Source organism: Protopterus annectens, chromosome 7.part1 (assembly GCF_019279795.1).
Source record: "Protopterus annectens isolate FY-2018-M chromosome 7.part1, PAN1.0, whole genome shotgun sequence".
NCBI lineage: Eukaryota > Metazoa > Chordata > Ceratodontiformes > Protopteridae > Protopterus > Protopterus annectens.
In genome coordinates, this window is record NC_056740.1 from 204,564,881 (window position 1) to 204,591,456 (window position 26,576).

The 26,576-nt window shown below is 40.9% G+C and overlaps 1 protein-coding gene across 3 annotated transcripts in view; it reads right to left on the reverse strand.

The window, feature by feature from the left end:
* Window positions 1-26,576, reverse strand: part of LOC122807693 (twinfilin-2-like) — an 882,928-nt gene that overhangs the window by 300,256 nt on the left and 556,096 nt on the right. For all 3 annotated transcript variants that reach the window (XM_044078650.1, XM_044078652.1, XM_044078651.1), the window contains exon 4: window positions 21,888-21,992. In XM_044078650.1, the coding sequence (XP_043934585.1) occupies window positions 21,888-21,992 (105 nt within the window). The remainder of the gene's footprint in view (window positions 1-21,887; window positions 21,993-26,576) is intronic.

Below are 26,576 nucleotides of genomic sequence, written 5' to 3' on the forward strand. Positions count from 1 at the left end.
TATTGATTATTCTATTGAGAAAGTACAGTTGTGTACACTTACCATAAATGTAGATATTCGAGTGTATTCACTGTTGCAGTAATCACACTTGGGTTATCTGCCTACAGGTAGCCCTCAGTCAGCCCTAATACCAGAGACTTAGTATTTCTGTGTCAGTTGCTGTCGCTTCAGGACTGACGTCAGGTCGTCAGGGGTATAAAAACAGGCAGTCGACGCCATTACATCAGTTTTTCTTGCCCCAAATGTCAGTAGCTACCAAATAGGGAGCTAAGTTATGGTGGAAAAAACACCACCGTTAAAAAGTAAATATCAATAGCCCTGTAAGCGGTGAGTAAGAGAAGGAGAGAGAGAGAGAGAGACGAGGGGGCTGGACGGTGGGAAACCAGGACTGCAACAGTGAATACACTTGAACATCTACATTTATGGTAATTGTACACAACTGTACTATGTTCTTTGTGTTTCACTGTTGCAGTCATCACACTTGGGTTGATTCCCAAAGCTGAAGAATGGGTGGAGGCAGTCAAGAAGAATTGGGGCTGGCTAGTATGCCCTGCAGGACTGCTGTTGCAAAACCCGCCCTGGATTTGGAAAAGATAGGCAGGTGGTAATGCTTGGTAAACAGAACTCCAAATAGCAGCTTCCAGAATGTCCCTGGTAGGGACTCCCCCTAGGAATGCTGCAGAGGTTGAAGTTGCCCTAGTGGAATGCATTCTGACCCCCAGAGGGGGAGGTTTCCCATGGTGTTTTTAACAGAAATGGATACAGTGTGCTATCCATTTAGAGATGGTTTGTTTGGATATGGCCTTGCCCTCAGCTCGTGGTGCAAAGCTGACTAGTAACTGGTCAGATTTTATGAAGGGCTTAGTCCTATCAAAGTAGAATTTGAGCTGTCTGTGCATGTCTAAAGAGTGCAGTATCCTTTCCCCGTATTTTGAAGATTAGGGAAAAAGGTTGACAAACGGACAAATTGGTTGAGAGCCACACTGGACACCACTTTAGGCATGAAAGTAGGGTTAGACCTGAGGGAGACCCTGTCAGCATGAAAAGTAAAAGAAGTTATGTCTTACCATAACGTTCCATCTGTATTGTTGATCCTCGTTCAGTCATTACGCATGGGTATCGGTTCTGACCTCGGAACCAAGCCGGCCATTTTCCAAGCTTGCGTCAACTTCAAACTCTCAAGCTAAACTCTTACCCACAATTCCCCTTTCCCTGTTACCTCAGATTGAGTTTGCAAGTCAAAGAAGGTAGAGGCTACCTCTGGTCAAATAACCTAAGAAAACCGGATGGTGAGATCCACTAGAAACCACAGGAGGGGGAAGGAGGGAGGGTTGTAATGACTGAATGAGGATCAACAATACAGATGGAACGTTATGGTAAGACATAACTTCTTTATCTGATATTGTTAATCCTCGTTCATTCCTTACGCATGGGACAGAGTCCCCAGCTACCTCTATTCCTGGGGGGCTCTCATGGAAGGACATTCCTAAGCACCATAGAACCGAAAGATGCTCTTCCCCTGGAGGCCAAATCCAATTTGTTATGATTAATGAAGGTATGAGGCGTAGCCCAAGTTGCAGCTGCACAGATGTCATGTAAGGAAGCTCTGGCACAGAAGGCAGCAGAAGTCGCAACTAACCTTGTTGAATGAGCTTTCATGGTAGTAGGCAAGGAGATGTTGCATTGTGTATAAATAAAGGTCACACAGTCCTTCAACCACCTAGCTAATGTGACCTTAGCAACAGCAGATCCTAATCTAGGTCCAGAAAAAGCCAAAAATAACTGGTCAGATTTACGAAAGGGCCTAGTCCTATTTAAGTAAAAACAAATTTTCCTGTGGATATCTAGGGTATGTAGGCAATACTCTCCTCTGTTTGAATGATTGGGAAAGAAGCAATTCAATGGCTTGATTAATGGACATTTCAGAGATCACTTTAGGCAGAAAAGATGGATTAGTTCTCAGAGACACTCTCTCTCTATGAAAAATCAAGTATGGACTTTTGATACATAAAGCTTGAAGCTCAGAAATACGTCTGGCAGAAGTAATGGCGACCAAAAACAAGGTTTTCCATGACAAATACTTGAGGTCACAAGAAGTGGCTGGTTCAAAAGGTGACATTGTCAGAGCTTGTAGAACTAATGATAAATCCTATGGTTGAATAGGTTCTCTGAAAGGTGGCTTCAGATGATTCACACCTTTTATGAAGGTCTTGCACAATTTGTGGGACATGAGAGGAATCTTGGACACCCTCATGAAAATTAGAAATTGCAGCCAAATTAACTTGAATGGTAGAGGCCAATAGACCTGACTGAAAAAGGTTGGCCAGATAGTCTAGTATTATCGACACTGGTGCTGAGAAGGATCTACTTGATTATCTTTCAGCCAATTTTCCACTTGCTCAGATAAGTAATTCTAGTGGAAGACTTATGAGATGCAATGAGAATATCACGTACTGGTAAAGAAAGATCATTCTGCCTGGCAATCAAGGGAATTGGAGTAGCCAAGCCATGAGCTTCAGGCTGTTCAAGTTGGGATGAATCAGGTTCTGTGGATGTGAGATCACCTCTGGGGTTGGATGGAGAATCCACGGTTGATTTAGTAGGTGAGGCCAAAGGAAGGGGAACCAAATATGTCAAGGCCAATATGGTGCTATGAGGATCACCTTGCTCTTCAACCGACAGGCTTACTTCAGAAACTAGGGAATGAGGGGAAAGGGTGGGAATGCATAAAGAAGACCCAAGGGCCAATCGTGGACTAGAGCGTCCCTGGGTGACTGTCCCGGAGGGACATGCAGTTGCTGCATTTGTAGTTGGTCAGGGATGCATACAGGTCGCAGCAAGGACGGCCCCAGCAGTGGAAGATCTCCGCCGCTATCAAGGGATTCAGGGACCACTCGTGAGGTTGAAGAATGCACCTGCTTAGTCTGTCTGCTATCACGTTGGAACTCCTGGGAATGTGCGTTGCTAGAAGAAAATGGTTGGTAGTCATCGCCCATTGCCATATCCTCATGGCCTCTTGACAAAGGGGGTAAGATTTGGTTCAACCTTGCTTGTTGATGATGCAATGCCAGAAGCACCGCCCTCAGTTCTAGAACATTTATATGCAGATGGGCCTCCAGTTCGGACAAAGTGTCTTGGACTGTCTGACCCTAACATAGCCCCCCCATCCCATCAGGGAGGCGTCCGTAGTCACTGTAGCCTTGGGTTGCTGGGGGGAGAAGGGGTGAGACCATTGTGATGGATTGTGGGTCATCCACCTATTTAAATCCTGTTTGCCCCTGTGGGTTAGTCGAATCATGGCTGAAAGAGGATGCTAAAAAGGGTACCAATGGGTAAGCAGTAGCCATTGTAGAAGCCTCATGTGAAACCTGGCCAGGGAAACAATGGTGATGGAGGCTACCATGGAACCCAGCTGTAGGACCAAGTGAGCCGTGGATTTTTCCCTTGAAAGGATTGGAATCAGTTGTTGCTTTATCCTGCTCTGGAATAGCAGCTCTGCAGTTCTTTGTGTCCAAGATAACCCCTATGAACTCTGTCGACTGAGATGGGGTGAGGTTGGACTTTTGCCAGTTTATGGTTATGCCTAGCCCTTGAGCAGTGAGGGGAGAGTATGCCAGGGCTTCTTCCAGTAGATGTCTGGTGGGGGCGGAAATGAGCTAGTCATCCAGGTATGGAAACACCTGGAATCCTTGAAGTTGCAAGTGAGCTGAGACAACTGCCATGCACTTTGTGAACACTCTGGGGGCTGTACAGAGTCCGAAGGGCAGTACTCTGAACTGGTAGTGACTAGCTCCCGCACGGAAGCACAGAAATCTTCTTGATGGCCTGTCCACTTTTATGTGGTAGTACACATCTTGAAGATCTATCAAGCACATCCAATCGTCTTTTTCCAAAAGGGGGAGGATAGACTGTATTGTGACCATCCAGAATTTTTGTACTCTCTCAAACTTGTTCAATACACTGAGATCCAAAATTGGTCCCTGGTTTTCTTTGGCAGCAAAAATAGTCTTGAGTAGAATCCGGATCCTATCTGGTCTGGAGGGACTATTTGAATGACTCTCTTTCTTAGCAGCTTTTCTATTTCTAGTGCCGCTTTGTCCCTTTGACTGGGTGGAATGTCGAGAAGGTTATTTGAAGGGGCGGGACAAAGATCGAAGGGGATATGATAACCTCTGGTTATAATCCTTCGCACCCAAGAATCGGTGGTGATGGTTAGCCAAGTAGAAGGGTACAAGGAGAAACGTTCCCCAACCACCTCCAGAGGAAAGGAGTTGGGCCGCTCTTCAGAAGCGCTGGTGGGATTGACCAGGGAAAGAATCCCTGGAACCGTGGTTATGTGGACCCCTTCTGCCCCGAAAGGAGTGTCTTCCCTGTGAGTTTCCCCCTCTGCCTCTAAGGGAGAACTTGGCCTGTGTGTCACAGAAAGGACCCTGAGATTTCTTGAACCATATGTTCCCACTCTTTTGGTTTCGGGAGAACGCACGTTGAGGGGAAGAATAACAGACACCTACTGCAGAAAGGGTCTTACCATCCTGTTCACATCTGGCCAGTGTGCTTTTAACTTTGGGCCCAAACAACAAGGAGGCCTCAATGGGAGCGTTAAGAAAGGAAGCCTTAAAGGGTTCCGCAAAATTGCACAAGCACATCCAGGCGTGTCGTCTCAAGACCGCCGCTGAACCTGCTGCTCTAGCTGCTCCTACTGATGCATGAGATATCAGTCGCATAGAGGAGTTAGATATTGATTCAATGGTGGCCAGCTGAGAGGCCACTTTGTCACGGACGTCATCAGACATGGCACCAGCCAAGGTTTCAGAGAGCTCAGAAATCAGATCCCTTTGAAGCCTGGTAAATTGTGCCATATAATTCAGGGACCTGATAGCAAAGGTCGCTGAAGAAAAGGTGCGCTGCCCTATCCTGTCCAGGGCCCGGGACTCTCCGTTAGGCGGATGGACAGTCTGGCTTTCTTCTTCTGCCAGATCCTTTTTTGCTGTGGCCGCCACTGCCAAAGCATCCACAGTAAGACCTTTGGACCAATGGGGATCCGAAGCAGGAGGGAACAAAATATTATCTGGCCTCCTGGGAATAGCTTTGATGGTATCAGGAGCCTTCTAAGCATGCTGCACGATAAGCCGGACAAGTTAATCAGCAGGTGGAGTAACCCAGGAGGTAGGGGGACGGGCGCGATAGGCCTGCATAAACACAGATTCCTCAGAGATCAGATTAGAGGACTGCCAGTAATCTCTCTGTTTCAGGATTTCAAGGATATCACTAAAGGATACCTCAGAGGGTGACCAGGGGGATCCTTCCCCCCATCGAAATCTGTGTCTTCAGTGAGGGACTCCTCTGTGGAGTCCATGTGCTTTCTCTTACATGAACTTTTCCAGTGGACCTCCTCAGCGGGAGAAGCTGGACAGCGGAAAAGGGGATTCCTGTGGGGATAATTCCTGAGGTCCTTGCACCCGGTGACCGCTAGAAGCAATTTGTGAAACCAGTGTACCAGAGGTGGGTGGAGGTATAGACAGTCCAGCATTGCCAGCAGTAGTGAAAGCCTTCTCCATCAGTCGGAAGGCTGGTCCACCTGAAGAGGAATGCATGATGAGGACAGGGGTCACCCCTCCCCTAAGTGGCTCAGCCTGCCAACCTGAAGTCCCTGGATGGCTGTGGAGCAGCAAACTATGCGTACCACAACTGACATCCTGGGTCATAGCAAAACTCTCCTGCCATGAAGGCAACTACGGTTCCTTAGTGAGATCCATAAAGGGAACCGCAGAAGGGGAAGACTGTGCTATATCCATGGACTTCAAAGGCAATGAAGGAGGAGAATAAGAAGGGGCATTTGGAGACGTGTAATCACCTCCCAAGGAAGGGTAGTTCCTGAAGGGGTGGGATACCTCTGGCCAAGAGCACCTGATCCACAAGGCACAACACATCGTGTTCAGAAAGGCTTCTAGTGGACCTCACAGAGACTGAGGGAGAAACAGGCCTGTCCACAGAAGATGCAAACTCGGTGCCCAGCTCACCCGTCCGCACAGAGGACAATGGTGTCGAGAGCAAGTGGACTACTGATCATGGTCTGCACCGGCACAGGGATCGGTGTAAAGTGGTTGTCAGTACTGAAGCTGGAAACGACAAAACTGGAATCAACAATAAAGGCATCGGTTCCGAAGCTGGTACCGACAAAACCGGAGTCAACAATAAAGGCGTCGGTTCTGAGGAAGGTCTCGGAGCCAACGTGGTCAAGGTCTGCGCAGACTGAATGGTCGGTGATGATACAGTGGTACTAGTCTGAACCGAGGAGCCCCTCGGTGCCGATATAGTGAAGGCTGCAGGACAAGATGGAGCCAAGATCACTAATGGAGCAGAAGGCCTCGGTGCCGAAGGTCTAGGCACTGAAAGCACTGGGGCTGACTGAGTGAGCTCCGGAGCCGAAACTTTAGCCTTTTTAGGTTTTGTTTGGCGAGAGTTCCCAGCCGGGGACGAAGGCAAAGATTTAGTCTTGGTAGGAACAGCCAAGATTTTCTTATGGGCTCTAGGAGGGGTTGAGGCCTCCAACCCAGAAATAGCCTCTGAAAAGGGAAATTTAAGAAGTCCCTTCAGTAACAGCTTGTTTTTCCTTTTCAACAAGGTTCTATTCGAAAAGTTCTCACAAACAGTACAGGGCAGGTCAACAGACAAGTGGGATGCCCCCAAACAATAAACGCACAAAGAGTGTGCATCAGAAGTAGGTAGTTTGTGTCCACAATCAAAACACCGCTTAAACCCCAGACTACCTTTTTTATCTGCCATGACAGCAATGGTACAAAAAAATACCTGAAGGTATGAGAAGAAAGGGAAGGATTACCAACGATGGCAAAGAGAGAATACCTCGCTGTAAAAAGGTAGAGAAAAGATCAGAAAAACCTGAAGAAAATATGTACGCTAGATGTGTTAGGTAAGAGATAATGAAATATAAACTTTTCTGACAGAAAAGTAATATGAAAGATTATTAAACAACAAATAACTGTACTTAGCTCAAGAGCAGTAGCTTGACATGATCGAATGGCAACACGGCAAACGAAATCTGGGGTAACAGGGAGAGGGGAATTGTGGGTAAGCTCGAGAGTTTGAAGCTGACGTGAGCTTGGAAAATGGCTGGCTCGGTTCCGAGGTCAGAACCGATACCCATGAGTAAGGAATGAATGAGGATTAACAGTATCAGATTGAAGGGTCCCACAGCCATAAGTGCTTGTAGCTCAGACACTCTTCTAGCTGAAGTGATGGGCAGAAGCAAGACTGTTTTCCAAGAGAGGAATTTTAACTCTGCTGACACTGCAGGCTCGAAGGGGGGTAGAGTGAGCTTTTCCAGCACAAAGTTAAGGTCCCAAGCAGGGGTGGGGGCTCTTCTTTGTGGCCTTAAGTTGTTAGCCCCTCTCAGGAACTGTTTGATGAGGGGGTGAGAGAAGAGAGGTGGCTCAGTGCTGCAATGAGCAGAGAAGGCAGAGAAATGGATCTTAATGGAAGAGAAGGATAGGCCTCTGTAGAGTAGGTCTGCTAGGTAATCCAGGATGAGAGGTAAGGAGGGCTGTGCTGTGTCTGCTCCTTTAGAGTGAATCCAGGAACAATACCTTTTCCACTTATCAGCACAGGATTTCCTTGTACTGGGTCTTTTAGCTTCATGAATGATGTCCAGCACCTTCTTGCTTAGGCTGGCCACTGGAGGAGAACTCAAGGAATAAGCCAGGCTGCAAGGTTCAGGGTTTGCAGGTGCAGATGCAACATCTGTCCCGCCTGCTGAGTGAGGAGGATTGGAATCTGGGGTAGATGCCATGGTGGCACCGGTGACAGACTGAGCAGTAGCGGATACTAGTGTTGGTGTGGCCAGTCTGGGGCAATCAGGACTGCCCTTGGTCTTTCCTGTCTTATCTTGAGTAGTACTCTTGTAAGAAGAGGCAGAGGAGGAAATGCATAGATTCAGAGGTTTACCCACTGGAAGGATAGGGCATCCACTTTCCTGGCCTTGCTGTGAAGTGCCCTGGTACAGAATTTGCTGAGCTGGTGATTTTAGGGGAAGGCAAATAGATCCACCATCGGGGTACCCCATTTCTGGGTTAGAAGGCTGAAGGTGTTAAGGTCTAATTGCCACTCGTGTGGGTCTAGGAAATTTCTGCTTAAGTCATGTGCCAAAGAGTTTTGTTTGCTTGGCAGGAATTGAGCTTGCAGGTGAATATGCATAACCAGGGTCATGGCTAGCCTGCATAGTGGGTAGGAGTGGGTTCCCCCTTGCTTGCTGATGTACCACATCATTGTGGTGTTGTCGGTTTTTATTAGAAGGGGCCCTGGTGAGAGTAGGGATCTGAAAGCTGTCAGAACATGCTGAACAGCTAGAATCCCTTTTTGGTTGATGTGCAGATGAATTTGATTCGGGCTCCAGTGGCCTTCAATGCACCTGCCGTCCAGATGTGCCCCCCAGGCATAGTCTGATGCGTCTGTGGATCTGGGCACCGTGGGGTTGTGTAAAGGGAAGTCCCCTTGTTGTGGCTGCATGCTGTTGCTCACCAAAGAACCTCTGTCCTGAGACAAGGTATGATAGCTTCCAGGTCCTGAGAATGTTGGCACCAAAGACTTTTTAAGTACCACTGAAGTTTCCTCATATGAGGTCTGGCATATGGAATTAGTAGAATGCAGGAGGCCATGAACCCTAGAGCCTGCAGGATTTTCCTTGCAGATAACTGGGTTTTGGTGGCCATTTGAGTGAAGCAGCCTGTCAGATAGGCTTGTTTTTCTGGAGTAATAAATGCCATCTGGGATGCTGTATCCAAGCTTGCTCCCAGGAATACAATCTTTTGACTGGGGACTAAGTTTTGATTTCTTTTCATTGATAGTGTACTCCAGGGAGGTTAGAAGGTCCTTTACAAATATCAGGTGCTGCAGCAGCTTTTCCTGTCTGCCTGAATCAGGCAATCATCCAAGTAAGGGTAAATTTGAATCTTTCTCTGTCTGCAATAGGCAATAGGTGAAGCCAAGCATTTTGTGAAGACTTTGGTAGCAGTGGATAAGCCAAAGGAAAGTGCAGAGAACTGATAATGCATATATCCTGTCCTGAAACATAGATATTTCCTGCATGAGTCCCTGACAGGGATGGGCAGATAGGCTTCCTTTAGGTGTAGGGTGGCTAACCAGGCATCTTTGGACAGCATAGGGAGAAGCTGTTGTAGGGTTTCCACTTTGAATTTTGGTATCAGCAGGAAGGTGTTTAGAATGGATAGATCTAAGATTGGGCGCCAGGTGCCCTCTTTTCTGGAAAAGTCTGGAATAAAAACCTTGGCCTATCTGTTCTGCAGGAACAGGCTGAATTGCCCTTATGGAGAGCAGGGATTGACCTTGGTTTTGTGCCTCTGCCCACTGGTTTGGAAGAAGGTCTGGGAACCCTTTTAGGGTTGGTAGCGTGTGGAAATAAAATTTGTACCCCTGGGATACTATGTTGAGGACCCATTAGTCATTGGTGATGAAGGTCCAGTTTTTTTCATGGTGGGCAAGTTTTCCTCCTAGGGGCACAAGCAATGGGGCAGAGGTGAGGTGTGGAGTTGAGAAGTCATTGTGAATTATCTCCGTAAGGTGGTGGCTTAGCATTCCCTGTTTTAGAAGTGGAGGTACTCCATTGCTTAGATCTCTGCATACCCTGAGACTGTAATCTGGGGGTCTGTTTCCCCTGGGTCTAGTCTGAGATGGCCTTGAGGGGACTGGAAAGGACCAATGTTTTGAGGGGCAATGCCTACTGAATTTTGGAGGCTGCACTTGCAAAAAATCTTTGACTGTCTGCATAGACTTAGCCTTTTCTTCCATCTTTTTTTAACACCTCCTCTGCTTTGGTGCCAGACTGTCCTTGTTCAAAGGAGCATCCAGTAATTTTGATTTGACATGGTCTGACAAGGTCTGCTCCTTAAGCCAAGCATGCCTTCTAAGTACAGAACCTGTGACTGCTGCCCTGCAAGATGCTTCTAGGGCATCAAACCCACATTGCAGGGTATGCCTGCTGACATGGCTTGCAGAATGTATAAGCTCCTGTAATTCTTTATTTTCTGCACAGTCAGGAAAGGTAGATCATTTTTGCATAATAAGTTCCATAGTATGTTGCTGGTATTTCAGCATGTGGAACTGGCAATTCAATGCTGTAATGGCAAGAGTTGCAGAGGTGTATACTTTTTTACCCCATCTGTCTAAAGCTCGGGAATCCCTGTCCGAAGGGGTGAACTTCTTAGCTGTAGTTGGTTTTATTCCTTTAGGCCCTTGGGAGATGACCTCTGGGTCAGCAGTAGGATTTTTGAAAAGAAATTTGCAAGAGTCAGGGACTCTATAGTACCTGTCTGGTTTCCTAGCAGCAGGGGTAAAGTATCAGGAGTTAGACTGGATTCCATAAAGACATCATCCACAATATCCAGAACAGGAGGGATAGCTAAGGATCTGTGCTGTGGTAAATCTAAAAATTCCCCCGAGTCTCTTTTTGGACTGAGGATAATCCTGGCATTCCCAGTGGAAAAGCTGTCTCAAAGTATCTAGGGATTCACCAAAAGAAAAATTCTCTGGAGGGGAGGCAGAGGGAATGGATTCCTCTGCATCTGAATCCTCACAGGCAGATAAAGGCATGTCTTCAGATTCAGAAACCGCAGAGTCGTCAGACTCTTGGTCAGTTAAAGTTGCTGGGGACAGGTCTCTTTTTCTTTTAGCAGGGGAAGGCTGGCTTCCCCTAATCAGCATAATCAGGTCTTCTGCCATTTTAAGCATTTGAGATTGTTGCAAGGAAGCAGGCGCTTGAGTTTGGGTCGTCGGTTTTTTAGGCAAAGCTCGTACTCTTGGCCTTAGAAACTTGGTAGTTTTAGAAAGAACTGAAGACGCAAAAGAAGTCGTTGGTTTGTGTCGAATATCGGTAATGCGAAGAACTTCCTTGGAAGCTGGTGCCAACATAGCTGCTCTGGACCCATCCAAGGTAGAGACATCCACAGGTTCCATTGTCAAAGAAGAGTCTTGCAGCATACCGGACTCCGAACGGGTCTTGGTAGAGGCCTGAGAATCCATCGAAGTGGGCATAAGGGGCTGTAAAAACGCCTGAGTACCAGCAAACTGGCAACTAGCTTAAAGGAAGCGTTGTTTGCTGTTTTGGACCTGTGCGATCTGTCTCTGTCTTTATCCCTACATTTTTTTAGAAGATTGGTAGACGGATGGCTTACCAAAGCCATTTCAGAATACGGAGATTGAGAATAAAAGTATTTAGCTACAATAAGGGCCCAACTACGAATAGTTAGTGTTGAACAAAGCACAAAACTGACAGCGAGGTACGTCGTGGTCTAGGCCTAAACAGGTGACACAGTAAGAATGAAAATGTCGGTGTGGTATTTGCTTCCCACAGGCAAGACAATTGTTAACTTTTTCTGACATCAGTTAGAGCAAGAATAAAAGATCTCCAATGGGGTACATAGCTTTAGAAGACTTCAGGATGATTCAATTCGGAAATGAAAACTTCGCTAGCGGCCGACTGGCAGTCGTGCAAACTGCTTCTGCTTCGGGCTCCTCGGGAAGAAAGACTGGTGTAATGGCATTGGCTGCCTGTTTTTATAACCCTGACGACCTGACGTCAGTCCTGAAGTGACAGCAATCGATGCAGAAATACTAAGTCTCTGGTATTCGGGCTGACTGAGGGCTACCTGCAAGCAGATAACCCAAGTGTGATGACTGCAACAGGGAAACATTAAAAACATCAGTATAATCTGTTACAAATAAGACAAATTTCTTTATCTACATTACAAATAATCTCTATATGACAGTATAGTCTACAGAGCTCACATGTTTTGGACTGTCAAAGGTATGAGTGATAACCTGATGGACCTAGTTTTATCCATCAGCTTAGGAATGTTTCACATTCCATGTCTAGAATGGATCTTAATTATGTTAATAGTTATTTTAATTCGGTTATTATACAAAAACATATTTGGTAAGCCTGACCAATATAACACTTTATTTCCAAATGCACAGAAAACAGAACTATCAGTCTTTTTTAAAGTTTAGTTTTTTAACATAAGGATTGCTGTTGTCAGAGAAAACTGTTTAATAGTCACAATAAGAATAAGGATATACTTTATAGATACTTCAAGATGGATTTAACTTTATCATCTCTAAATACTAATGGCTTAAATATGCCCAGTAAGAGATCAAATCTACTGAAATATTTAAAACTGAACAAAGCACAAGTAGTATTTCTTCAGGAAACTAATTTCAAAACAAATGACAGCTACAAATGGGACCCTAAGGATTATATGATACTGGCCCAATCTTCATACAAAACAAAGACAAAGGAGGTAACAATTCTATGGAAAATGAATGTAATCACTCCAGAAATTATTTATAAACATGAAGATAAAGAAGGCCTTATGGCATTTATAATAGTCAAATTTGATAATAGAATATGGACTATACTGGTTCCCTAGAATTGGTACAGGAACAGTCAAAAACATTTAGATTTTTATCTCCAATAATTATAAAGGTAACTTGATAATTGGAGGAGATTTTAACTGTATATGTGATGCATCTGAAACTACAAATAAGAGACTGCTGCACTCATCTGCAGTTTCAAAAGCCTTAAATAAATGGGGAGAATTATTTCACTTAATAGACACTTTCAAACTAAACAAAGATAATTCGCTGTTGTTTTCCCATCAAGATCACAGATTTGGTACCCAAACTAGAATAGACAAAATATTTGTTGCCCATGACTTGAATTCAAAAATTACCAACTTTTCTATCATCCTGTCCCTTTTCAGATCATAACTCACTGATTCTAAACATCCAGAGTGGGTATAAACCATTAATCTCTAACACTAGAATCCCAGCACACATAACTAAAATTAAAGAGTTTAAACCCTGGTTGTTATCATTATTAGTTTTTTTTAGCTATTAATTATACTACATAAATAAACAAAATAATGATTTGGGATTCTTTGAAAGCTTACATATTTGGTAAAACCCTTACTTGGTACAAAAATAAAACCAGAGAATGGGATTCTGAATTATTAGATTTGCAAACCAAATTAGTGTCAGTTAAATTAGGAGGAAATCAAAACTCTTTGGAGAAAAGAAAATAGAGGAATTAAACAAAAACATAATGAAATTCTAACACATAAAACTAGTTTAGCTTTAGAAAAATGAAAAATTAATTCCTTAGCCACTTCTCTTAAATATTTACATAATTTATCCACAAGAATCAAAATACAATCAAAAGCTAACAGCATCAAAAGCATATATCATGAAAAGAAAGGGAAGAATGTCTCAAATATAAGTGACATTCTTGATGCTTTCAGACATCACTATATGGAATACTTTCAAAAAGAGAATACACATATTGGCCAGTTAAATCTAGATACAAATGTATCTAATATTAAAACAAATTCCAGGAAAATTGAAATTAGATTTACAAACACCCATATCCTATAAAGAAATTACTGACAGAATAAAAAAGAGGGCAAAAATAATAAAGCCCCAGGTATAGATGGTATAATTATGGAAATATATAAACTTTTTCCTCCGATACTCTCTCTCTTCCATAATACTCTATTAGAAATTCAATCACAATTATTAATACCTCCCTCTTGGAAATATTCATTAATTTCCCCAATTCTAAAAGAAAACAAAATTCCAAATTTGTGTACCTCATACAGGCCTATATCATTATTGAATAATGACTATAAAATGTTTATGAGTATATTAACCAATAGAATGAAAATCCCATTATCCAAAACTATAAATAATGATCAAACATGATTTATATATCATAGACTCACGCATGATAATATTAAAAGGATAATTACCCTTATAGATCATATAAATAAAGAAGATAAAGAAACACTTATAATTACCTTAGATATAGAGAAAGCCTTTGATTCCTTAAATTGGGACCATCTATTCAAAGTTCTGATACTATATGAATTTCCTAATTCCTTTGTACGTCTTTTAAAGAATATATACGCAAACAATTTAGCATATGTCAAGCTAGGTCCTTTTACTTCTGAATCTATACATATAATAAAAGGAAAGGCTGTCCCATGTCACCGATTTTATTTTCTTTGGCTACTGAAATATTGGCAGATTCAATATGCAATCATTTGAAAATCAGAGGAACAGATGTTTATGATCAATACAACTCTAAAGTAATGCTTTTTGCAGAGGACATATTATTGACATTATCTAATACTAGAGAGACTTTAGAATAACTAGATATATTAATACAGAAAGTCTACAGGACTTCGGGACTCCATTTTAACAAATCAAAATCTAAATTTTTATTTTTAAATAAAAAAAAAAAAAGAACTACAAGCTAAGGGGAATCACATTACAGGGAAACAAGTACCCACTCTAAACTATTTAGGAATAGAGCTATGTAAACACAACAAGGAACTTGTCTCAAAAAACTATAATAATATCACCAACACAATAAAAACGTCTGGAAAAATGGAATAAAATAATATTAACATTTGAAGATAGACTACAATTAATAAAAATGGTTTGACTACCTAAGATTCTGTATATAACATTGGCTCTACAGTTGCCCCCAGAAAGCAATACACTTAAAGAAATTGACTCATGCCTAATAAAATGTTTATGGTATCCCAAAAGAAATAGAATTGCCTTAATACATCATATTAGACCATGGAAACAGGGAGGAATTAATTTTCCCGACATGGAAGCATATATAAAGGCATCCATATCTAAAACCATTACAGATTGGATAAATCCAAATTAGTCTGCAAATTGGAAAGAATTATTAACTGTAATATTAATAAATGAGTTTGATTTACAGAAAAAAATCCAAATATTGGGTAAGTTCAATATACCCTGGAATATACTAAGCATCAGCTTGCAATATAATGTAACAAAGCCCTCAAAGACTCATTTGATTAATTATTACATTGATTCTTTCAGAAAACTCATTAATACAAATATAGATTTAAAAATCTGGGTTGACATTTTAACACCATTAACTCTCACAAAGAATTCCCCACATAAGATATATTGAGGAAATAATTAATTCATCTGAACAGAAAGGATTTGTTTGTTGCTTTCAATGTATCAAAGACCTTAAAGTTCTGGATATGCAAACATTAATAACAACATATACAATTCCACAACAAGACTGGCCGATTATACAAAGTATTCTGTCATATTCGCAAGATTTATGCAGAATAATTAATAACTCTTCATTTAAAGAGATGCCTAAACTTATGAAATACTTATATGAAATCGTATACAAGGATTTTGATATGAGAAATGTTATTTTGAAATTTTACAAACTATTGATAAAATACGAAACATATCCCAAAATAACTTTTTGGAAATATATAACAAAAGGACACTCACTACAGTTAATTGAAGAAATCAAATTAAACATATTATTATCAATAAAATATACTTCTGTTACACAATACTGGAAAATATTTAACTGGAAATGCTTACATAGAGCATTTTTAACTTCTGATAGAATTACTAAAATTAATCTCTCCTCAAATGGAATATGTTGGAGGTGTGAACAAGTTCACAAGGCAGATTGGAATCATATTTTCTATGATTGTGTTAAAATTAAAATAGCAGTCAGAAACACACACAAAGAACTGGAAGATAGTTTTTATGGCAGCAAGGAAAAAGAACAGATAAGATCAGTCAAATTGCAGTGCATACATCTAGGGTTATATGACCATTAAATATATGCGACGGACCCCGCACTATATTTATCATATTTAATAATTTTATGTGATTACTTAGTGAGCCGGTAAGTCCTTTTCTTTATTTTGTTTATCTTTTTTTTTGTTTAGCTTATCTTCTCTTCTTCTTCTGTGTGTTAAAATTAAACCATTCTGGAATGGTGTATATACCTTTCTACAAGCTTTATTCAATGATTCATTCATATTATCTAAAGCTCTTATATTGTTAAATGTGAACGAAGGTCCTCAACTGAACATGACTAATATGTATTTATTATGGACAATATTTGCAATATCAAGGAAGTGTGCAACTAGAAGATAGAATACAAATACTTTACCAACTCTGGAAGACTTCCATAACCTACTGAAGACTACAGCGCTGATGGAAATTAAAATTAAAGAATTAAGGGTTCATCCCAAGCCATTGCTCATCAACCTACAGAAGAAAGTCTCATCATTAATTGACACTGCAATAATTGAACAGACATTCTCTGATAACCGGTTGGTCATATCTACAAATAATGGTATAGACTGATTTCTGTTACAAATGTCAGGCTAATGTAAATAATGCACATAGTTATTTAGATGTTATATACAAATATTATGGATGTCATTCAATTATATTTTGAAAATAAAAACCTTTTGAGCAAAGACTTTCTCAACATCCATCAGTTATAACCACTTTACTGTGTGTACTTCAGATGTTTGACTGTGATTAAATAAAAAAATGGTCATACTATCATATCTGAATGTGTTTACACACACACACACACACACACACACACACAATGTAGCCCTGACAAACCACATAAATGATCTATTTATTTCATAAATATGTAGTCCCTCTCTCCAAAGAAGGCATTTTCTGTATATATCACTAAGTTCTGAATATGATGAAACACTGAAAGAAATTATGGCTACAGTAATGTATTTCATCTAGTATCTCAGAAATAAACATGGCAGAAGATAAAATGGTGCACAGTTTGAGCTTAGTAAGCAGATAATTGAAGCAGGCATTCTGATTGTCTGTGTCTGCCTGCTTTACTCATTTCTGGGCTCCTCATTTTTAGCTGGGTTTTACAGGAGAAACTGACAAAGTAGTGGAACAAACCACACATCAGGAAGCTAAACCACTATGGTCTGCTTTTGCAGTAACAAATTATATTGTAGGGCAAACAATATACAGTTGAAATTTATGAAAAAATGCTGTCTTCTGGACAGTCTTGATTACATTTAGAAAGGTACAAGTTAACATTATATATGCAGTTAAACTATGAAGCAATTTTAATTATTACTTTTATTATACAGTGGTTATAAAAAGTTTACACACCCCTGTTAAAATGGCAGGTTTTTGCAATGTAAAAAAATGAAACCACAATAAATCATTTCAAAATTTTTCCCACCTTTAATGTGATCTATAGCTTGTACAATTCAACTGAAAAACAAATGAATCTGTTAGGGGAAAAATATAAAAACTAAAAAACGTACAATACGCTGGTTGCATAAGTGTGCACACCCTTAAACTAATACTTTGTTGTGTGTGCACACCTTTAAACTAATACTTTGTTGAAGCACCTTTTGATTTAATTACAGCATTCAGTCTTCTTGGGTAGGAGTCTATCAGCATGGCACATCTTGACTTGGCAATATTTGCCCACTCTTCCTTGCAAAAGCGCTCCAAATCTGTCAACTTGCGAGGGCATCTATTGTGCACAGCCCTCTTCAGGTCACCCCACAGATTTCCTATTAGATTTAGGTCTGGGCTCTGGCTGGGCCATTCCAAAACTTTTCTTCTGGTGAAGCCATTCTTTTGTTGATTTGGTTGTATGCTTGGGGTCATTGTCGTGTTGAAAGGTGAAATTCCTCTTTATCTTCAGCTTTCTAGCAGATGCCTGAAGGTTTTGGGCCAAACGTGACTGGTATTTGGAACTGTTCATAATTCTCTCTACCTTGACTAAAGCCCCAGTTCCAGCTGAGGAACAGCAACCCAAAAGCATGATACTGCCACCACCATGCTTCACCGTGGGGATGATGTTCTTTTGGTGATGCAAAGTGTTGTTTTTGCGTCAAACATACCTTTTGGAATTGTGGCCAAAAAGTTCAATCTTACCAGACCATAACACATTTTCCCACACTTATTTATTTATTTTACATTTGTTGACCGGGATTGTCCGACTGAGCTGAAGTGCCCTTTTTCAGTGGAGGCCCAGGGAGAAAAGCTCCAACATATTATACAATTTTCATAAACAGCAATGTTACAGGATTATTACAAGGCATTAAGTAGCAATACAATGTTATACAGTGTCAATAATCAGGAGTATAGGATAACTATTTCAAGATGTATAAAAAGAAATATGTCATTAAGATGAGTATAGTTTCTGGGGTAAGTGGTTACAAAAACCCAGTTTTATCATGATGTAGTTGCATGAAGGAAAGACAATTACAATAGAATGTTGCAATACATGCTTTTGGGAGACTTGATGTATTGTTTTGCAAATTTTTGCCGGGCCTGAATGTTTTTCTGTGTAATAAAAAGGCTTCCGTCTTGCAACCCTACCCCATAGTCCAGACATGAAGAATACTGGAGATTGATGTCACATGTAGTACACAACCAGTACTTGCCAGAATTTCCTGCAGCTCCTTCAGTGTTGCTGTATGTCTCTTGGCAACCTCCCCTCCAGTTTTCGTCTTGTGTTTTCATCAATTTTGGAGGGATGTCCAGTTTTTTGCAACTTCACTGTTGTCCCATATTTTCGCCACATTTTGATGACTGTCTCCACTGTGTTCTATGGTATATCCAATGCTGTGGAAATTTTTTGTACCCTTCTCCTGAGAGATACCTTTCAATAATGAGATCTCTTTGATGCTTTGAAAGCTCTCTGCGAACCATGGCTTTTGCTGTACCAGGCAACTGAATAAATGTCAGGAAAATCCTACTAGGACAGCTGAGCTTTATTTGGGGTTAATCAGTCTCTTTAATTGATGGCAGGTGTGTACCCAAGACTGAATGCTGTAATTAAATCAAAAGGTGCTTCAACAAAGTATTAGTTTAAGGGTGTGCACACACCACCATATTGTACGTTTTTTATTTTTATATTTTTTTCCCCTAACAGACTTGTTTGTTTTTCAAGTGAATTGTACAGGTTATAGGTCACACTAAAGGTGGGAAATGTTTTAAAATGATTTATTGTCATCTCATTCTTTTATATCACAAAAACCTGGCATTTTAACATGTAAACTTGTTATATCCACTGTATATAGTTGTGTATCATTTCATCTGAAAGTAGCTTTTACTGAAGAAAAAAAAAACGAAAGTACATTTCACTGAAAAGCCATTTTTCAGAAACGTACACAAGTCCATAGATGCCATCTCTGTGTCGTTTTTGCACATGGGAGTTGCTAGGGGGCATAATTTAAAATATTTTTTTGAGAATGGCAATGCCCACTATCATGTTGTACCCTCAGAATTGTAAATTTTCTGTGTCAGCACTGATTCACTGCATGTGGTGTTTTTTTTTTTTATTTTCTCCACTGGTGTGCAACTGTGGAGTTATATAATTGAGGGATGTAGGGCTGCAGGGGGGATATGGCCATGCCATCCCACCCCACAAAAAAAAAAAAATCTTGTAGAGTAAATGTTGTGTAGAAGTTTTCAGACAAATGTACCTTTGGTCAGTTTTTTCAACCATTTCTGCTTCAGAATGATAATATATACACACACACGCACACACACACACACACACACACACACACACACACACACACACACACACACACACACACACACACACACACACTTTCTGTTAGTTTGCATTTGTCAATGTCTGTTTACATAATGTAGTAAGGCAGCCACTTATGTTCAGAAAACTACCCACTTTCTTTTCTGATATTACTTCTTCCTACTACATAAGATCTCTAGTGTAGCACTATTAATTCAGGTTTAGGCAGATAGATAACTGAAAAATCATTATGAGTGTAGATATCTACGAGGCATTCTAACTTCTCAGCTAAGGATGCCTCCTCTACATTTTTCAGCATATTCATTATGAGTGTAGATGTCTACGAGGCATTCTAACTTCTCGGCTAAGGATGCTTCCTCTACATTTTTCAGCATATCACAATATCTTCAAATGGAAGAGATAAACCTACCAAAATGAACAAGCAAGAAAAAAAAAAAAACATGGAAAAAACACAAAACAGAGACTCAAACGCACACATGAAATGATACTTTGCAACTGCATTCTATTAAAATCTTACCTAACAAAATACTGCACCATGCACTTCAACATCAAAGATTTTATACAGCATCAGTATTATTTGATTTCATTCATCAATTTTCACACAAGCAAAAGGTCTGAAAATTAACTACATTGATTTCATTAAAATGCCTCTATTACCTTATAAACACCTACAAGGTAAGACTCTCTATAAATTATGAAATATTAGAATTTTCTTAGTTGACTTACATGAATTCTCTTTTGGCAGATGTTTCTGACATTGATTTAAAAAAAAACTGCAAAAGAGCTCCACATAGAACTTCACACTTCTGCTGTACTTGTGGGTTCGTGGGGATACATCTGGTGTTACCTCAGCCCACCTCAGAATGACAAACAGCCAACTTGGTGGTGATAAACTACTCCTGTTAAAGTGGAAGTTTTCATTAAAATGTACATGCTTTTGTAGCTTTGCCGAGCAAAGGAATGTTTCTGAGAGAGGGCAGCGTTGCCAAAGTCTACTTCAGAGAGACAGAAATGGCTGATTCAGTGTAAGTCAGCCTTTCTTTTTAAAATGGAATTCCTCTGTAAAATGTAAACACTGAGCAAGGGGCCTGTTTCTGAAAGTAAGCCTGGAGTTGTAGGTCCATCAGCTTCCATCTTAACCCAGCCCTGGTGATAACATACTTAAGTACAATCACCTGTTTCTGTATGACTTAAATAAATACTCTGAAATACATTCAGTGCAAAAAACACTGCTAATATGTAACACAAGAAGTTCTAGAATAAACTTAATTGGGTATGTCACTCAGAATCTGCACTTTTTAGCTTATATCATTAGCAGTCTCCCAGACGACTACATTGCACCATACCACTCAACCTCTCAGTGCAAGAAATCTGGACAAAGATTGATAAAATGGAGGGACAAAGGCCCAAAAATTGGGACATATTTTAAATATTACTCTTATAAGCTTGGAAAGTTGCGAGAGTAACAGGATTAGTTTTAACATACATTTTCTGAATTATTTGAAGTCTGAAACTCAAATGTTTGTCATTATTTAGTGGCTTCAATCCTCAGATAATCCCAGTAATTTGTCAGAAAAACACAGATTTTACGAGGAACAGACTAAAATACGAGCCAAAAATCTGGACATTCTGTGAAAATCTGTACAGTTGTGAGGTATGCAATTGCACAGCAGTTGTTCATGTCTTTTGCTCTTCTGCAGCTTAAGTTTAAATATACCTATCTGACATTGTACAGGAATACTCAAGTGTCCTAGACAAGAAACAACCTAGGCCACATGACTAGCATTCTAAATGTACTAGTGTCTGCACCATGGAGATAGCACAGACCTGGAGTGTGCATGCTCTTTCCTGAATCTATAACTGAGCAACTACAAAGTAATTCTCTATTCCTGCCATCAAATGACTTAGCTTTATAAATGTTAGCCTAGTAATGAGTGCTGATGAAAAGTAATTACTTATACTGCCACAGAGTTACGCTTTCAGAGAAGTGCATTCCTGCAGTTCAGGCCTCTGGTGCCTCAGCTGTGGAATCAGCAACTTCCCAGACAGCCTCCAAAGCAGTGTATTGCCTTCTCATACAAGTTTATATGCTTTTGTAAGGATGAGCACTATGCTCCTCTGAGATGAGAAAAAACAGTTACTAGTCAGTCACTGACTGTATGGTATTCCTTCCTTGCAGAGTTCAAATTCAACTAAAGCTTTTCTCCCTGTGGCTCTAAACATTTAAGACCATCACATGCATTCTTAAGAGAGTCATATTAACATGTTGTAATGTTATTCTCTTTAGAATATAAACAGAGATATTATTTTTATTGGGGTATTCTACATATATTTGAAACATACACATTGATAAAGAAGGTGAATGGTGCACACACACACAAGGTGGCACTGAATACTGCAGTTAAGGAGCAGGTTCATCCCTTACCTCATCGATTTTAATCTGTTGTAGTTCCTGTTCCGCTGCTGTGAGAGGTGCTGGCCCAGAGCATGCCGAGAGGTGTTTCTGGTAACCACTAAAGCATATGTCCTCCTAAAATTATCACAAAATACATAATGTAAATAAATACACTCAAGGCATCTGTGCTCAGTTTATACACAGTAACAGCAAGTTCATCCAAAAACAGTTTTAAATTGTTATGTGGTGTTTGAACAATTTCCTGCTTAAAACAGTAATATTGGTTCCTGGCTGTGGCGCTTTCGGTGTGACTTCAGATTGTCTTTATCTTGCAGGTTTTCACTAGGGTGTGCAATTTCCTCCCACATACAAAAGATAAGCTTAACAGGTGAACTGTCAAAGCTCTGAATTGTCCACAACTGTGTGTCTATGTGCATGTGTGTTTACAGATATGTGCCTTACGACACAGCAGCACTCTATCTAGGAGTGGTTCTCTGCCTTATGGCCAGCTTACTGGGTCAGGATCCCAAATAGGATACAAAATGAAAAAAGAATGAACAAGTAGCTACATTCTACATATCCTGGTTCTTATATACAACACAGAACGTGCTCTAGGAAGCACTTTGTGATAGCAAGTGATGTGACTGCCACAGAGGGTTCATTTTTCCTAGGAAGATAGACAGTAGTGACATCACAGCACTGTCAGCAAAGTGACCAAGTGAAATTATAAGTTAAATAAAAGGATAAATGCAAATTACTCAGCAACTTATACTCTAAATATTAATATCCTTGGAAAAGAGAATAGATGGCTCTTAAAGCATGCTTTCAGCAAGGCTCCATCCAATTAGTCACCTTATCTAACTGAAACTGAACAGAGTGAATATTTAATTTATACTATGAACAGTATTCCAAAATATCTGATGCAAAATGTCTATATGCAAAATGAAGGCTCAATTCCCTGACCCAGTTTTGACTTAATATACTCTTAACACTCCCATTTGATTCTCACTTTAAAACAAAGGAAACAAGAAGGGAGAAAATACACAGCCTCCAAATAATAACACGATGGTGTTTAATAAGGTGGGGGCAGTCTTCTGTACTTTACTGCTTATAGTAACCTTCACTTGGTAATACTTATGACATAAAGAATGGCATTTCACAAAATCTGTACAAAACTAAGTGCCTCCTTGTACATCAATGGCCCTCTGACTTCACTGGCTGTACAATTCAAAACAAAGAGCAAACACTCTACTGTTGTAATTTATTCACATCTAGCAGTAGATGCTACAGGATGAATGTCGTCAGTGCTGACAGGAAGAGTTGGGGGGAGCTTCCAGTATCTTTAAAAAAAAAAAACACATTTCCCATCTTATAATTCTGACTGTAGGCATCTTTAAAGAAGAGTACCAGTGAACAGTGTCAGTGATGCAACTAGCTGCTCATTCACGCAGAAGGATAGTATGAAGCAGTTTAAAACTGCACACCATGTAGTTAAAATTAAAAGACCAATACAGCCTAAACCAACACCTCCATCCACACTCCAGCTGTAGGGCATATCAATTTGCTGGTGATCTGAATCACTGTTACTACAGAGCACAGCAACTGAAATGACTTACACAGAAGATTATGATTAGGTCTCAGAGCATAACAACTTTATGTGCATCTGAGAGTTGGATGCCAAGAAATTTACCTTGACACTAGAGCAAAATGAAGCTAATCCACGTTGACAACACATAAAAGGGTTATGATCAGAGAGACCTCATCATAATTCATGGTAGCACACAGAGTTTTATCAGCTCTACGTACTACTAGTGATATGGGGGGGGGGAGTGTTTTACAGCTCTGAAAGCCCTAAAACACTTTAGAGCTGCCACACAGTTGGCGAGCTAAAGTTAAGTGATCCCCTGAGGAACAAACAGGCTTAAAACCTGTTTGTGATCCCCTAAGGAACAAACAGGTTTAAAACCTGTTAAAAAAGTACAGTTTTGTACCTACCATAAATGTAGATGTTCGAAGATCCACATTGCTGCAGTCCTAACACTTGGGTAGTCCGCTGTCCCAGTCGCGCATGACCGACGCCATATCCTCAGTCTTTTCTTGCCCCAGATGTCAGAAGACCCTAAAAGATAAGGCCAAAACCAAAAACACCAAACACTCCTGTACCAAATATATATACAATATATACAAATTTACAAAGTACAACCCCACCCACACAACCACCCCTAAACACAGAGGGGAAGGAGGGAGATGTGGATCTAACATCTACATTTATGGTAGGTACAAAACTGTACTATGTTCTTCATCTCACATTGCTGCAGTCCTAACACTTGGGTAGAATCCCAAAGCAGAGGTAAGGGAGGCTGGAAAATCATAAAGAAGCAGGAGCTGTCAACATGCCCTGCAAAATAGCCGTGGCAAAACCAGCCCTAGATTTAGAATAGAGAGGAAGGTGGTAATGCTTAGAGAAAGTATGCACTGAACTCCAAGTAGCTGCCTCCAAAATATCCTTAGTTGCCACCCCCCTTAGAAATGCTGTTGAAGTGGCAGTAGCCCTAGTGGAATGAGGCCTAATCCCAGCTGGAATCTCCTTGCCATGATGGGAATAACAAAATGCAATGCATAACCCAATCCATCTAGATATAGTTTGTTTTGACACAGGCTTGCCCTGAGAGGTCAAAGCAAAAGAAACAAACAACTGCTGAGACTGCCTAAAATCCCTAGTCCTGCTTAAATAATACTGCCTGTGCACATCTAAAGTGTGCAAAATCTTTTCCTTATTTTGGGGATCTGCATAAAAAGTAGGCAAATGAATAGTTTGGTTTAAAGCCACACTAGAAACCACCTTAGGCATAAAGGAAGGATTAGTACGTAATGATACCCTATCCTTATGGAAAATCAAAAAAGGCTCAACCGCCATAAGGGCCTGCAATTCAGAAACCCTTCTTGCAGAAGTAATGGCCAACAAAAAGCAGTCTTCCATGACAAGTATTTCAATTCAGCAGTGCTCAAAAGGTTGTAGAGTAAGTTTCTCCAACACAAAATTGAGGTCCCAAGCAGGAGTAGGAGCTCGGGGTCTTATATTCTTTGCCCTCTAAGAAATTGCTTGAACAAAGGATGAGAAAACAATGGTGGGTCACAATCATAATGAGCTGAAATTGCTGCAGCATGAATCTTAATGGAAGAGAAAGACAAACCTTTGTCCAATAACTCAGTAAGATATTGAAGAGCCACACTCAAATTAGGCTCAGAAACATCCAAATCCTTTGCTGCACTCCAAAATAAAAATCTCTTCCATTTTTCCACTTTACGTGTACTAGGTCTTCTGGCTTCCATAATCACATTCAAAACTTGTTGATGAAGTTGAGACCTGCTGTGGTTCAAAACAGAATATGCCAGGCTGTTAGATGAAGAGAGTGAAGCTTGACATTGAGTAGATGACCGTCCCTCTGAGACAAAAGGTGTGGAATCAAAGGTAAAGGCCATGGAGGCTTCCTTACCAGATTCCTCAGTAATGGGTACCAATGTTGCCGAGGCCAATCTGGAGCTATTAAAATCATCCTTGGCTTGTCTTGTCTGACCTTTAGGAGTACCTTTGGGAGGAGAGGCAGAGGTGGAAAGGCATACACATGAAGATTTTTCCAACTGAAAGAAAGAGCATCCACTTTCCAAGCTGTGTGATGAAACCTTTTCGTGCAAAACTTTGGCAGCTGGTGGTTTAGTGGAGAAGCGAACAGATCTATGTCTGGAGTTCCCCATGACACTGTCAATTTCCGAAATACATGAAGATCCAGTTTCCACTCGTGGGGATCCATGATTTGTCTGCTTAACACATCTGCTAAGGAGTTCTGTGCTCCTGGCAGAAACCTTGCCTGAAGATTTAGTTGTAAGCTGAGCGCAGTCTCCCACAAAATCATTGCTTGCCTGCATAGAGGATATGAATGTGTTCCCCCTTGCTTGTTGATGTACCACATGACAGTTGTGTTGTCTGTTAGAATCAACACCTGCCCTGGAAGAAGTAACTCCTTGAAAGCCACTAATGCAAACTGGACTGCTAACATCTCCTTCATGTTGATATGTAGATGCTGTAGTCTGGCAGGCCACTTGTCTTGTATCCACTTTCCATTCAGATGAGCTCCCCAAGCTATGTCTGAGGCATCTGTCGTTAGAATCTGACTGGGTCACAGAGAGTCCCTTGTTTAGGTGACATTCCTGAGCCCACCACAAAAATTCCTTTTGAATGCAAGGTATTATTTGAATGACAGTGTCCAAATCCTGGCAGTGCTGTGTCCATACATTTTGAGATACCATTGCAGCTTCCTCATATGCAGTTTGGCATTGGGAAGCACCAGAATACAAGATGCCATGAACCCTAAGGCTTGAAGGACTGTCCTTGCAGTCAGCCCGGACTGAAGAGATAGTTGATGGAAGTAAAGGGAAATATTCTTTTGTTTGTCCGGGGTTAAAAAGGCCATCTGGGTTGCTGTATTCAGTCTCACACCCAGAAAGCACATGTCCTGAGAGGGTACTAGACTGGACTTTATTTCGTTCACAGAATACCCCAGGCATCTTAGCACTGCTATCACATATTCCAAATGCTGAAGAAGCTCGTCCTTTTCTTGAGCCAGAATCAGGCAGTCGTCCAAGTAATGATAGATTTGTATTCCTTTTAGCCTGAAGTAAGCTATGACTGGAGCCAGAACTTTTGTGAATACTCTGGGC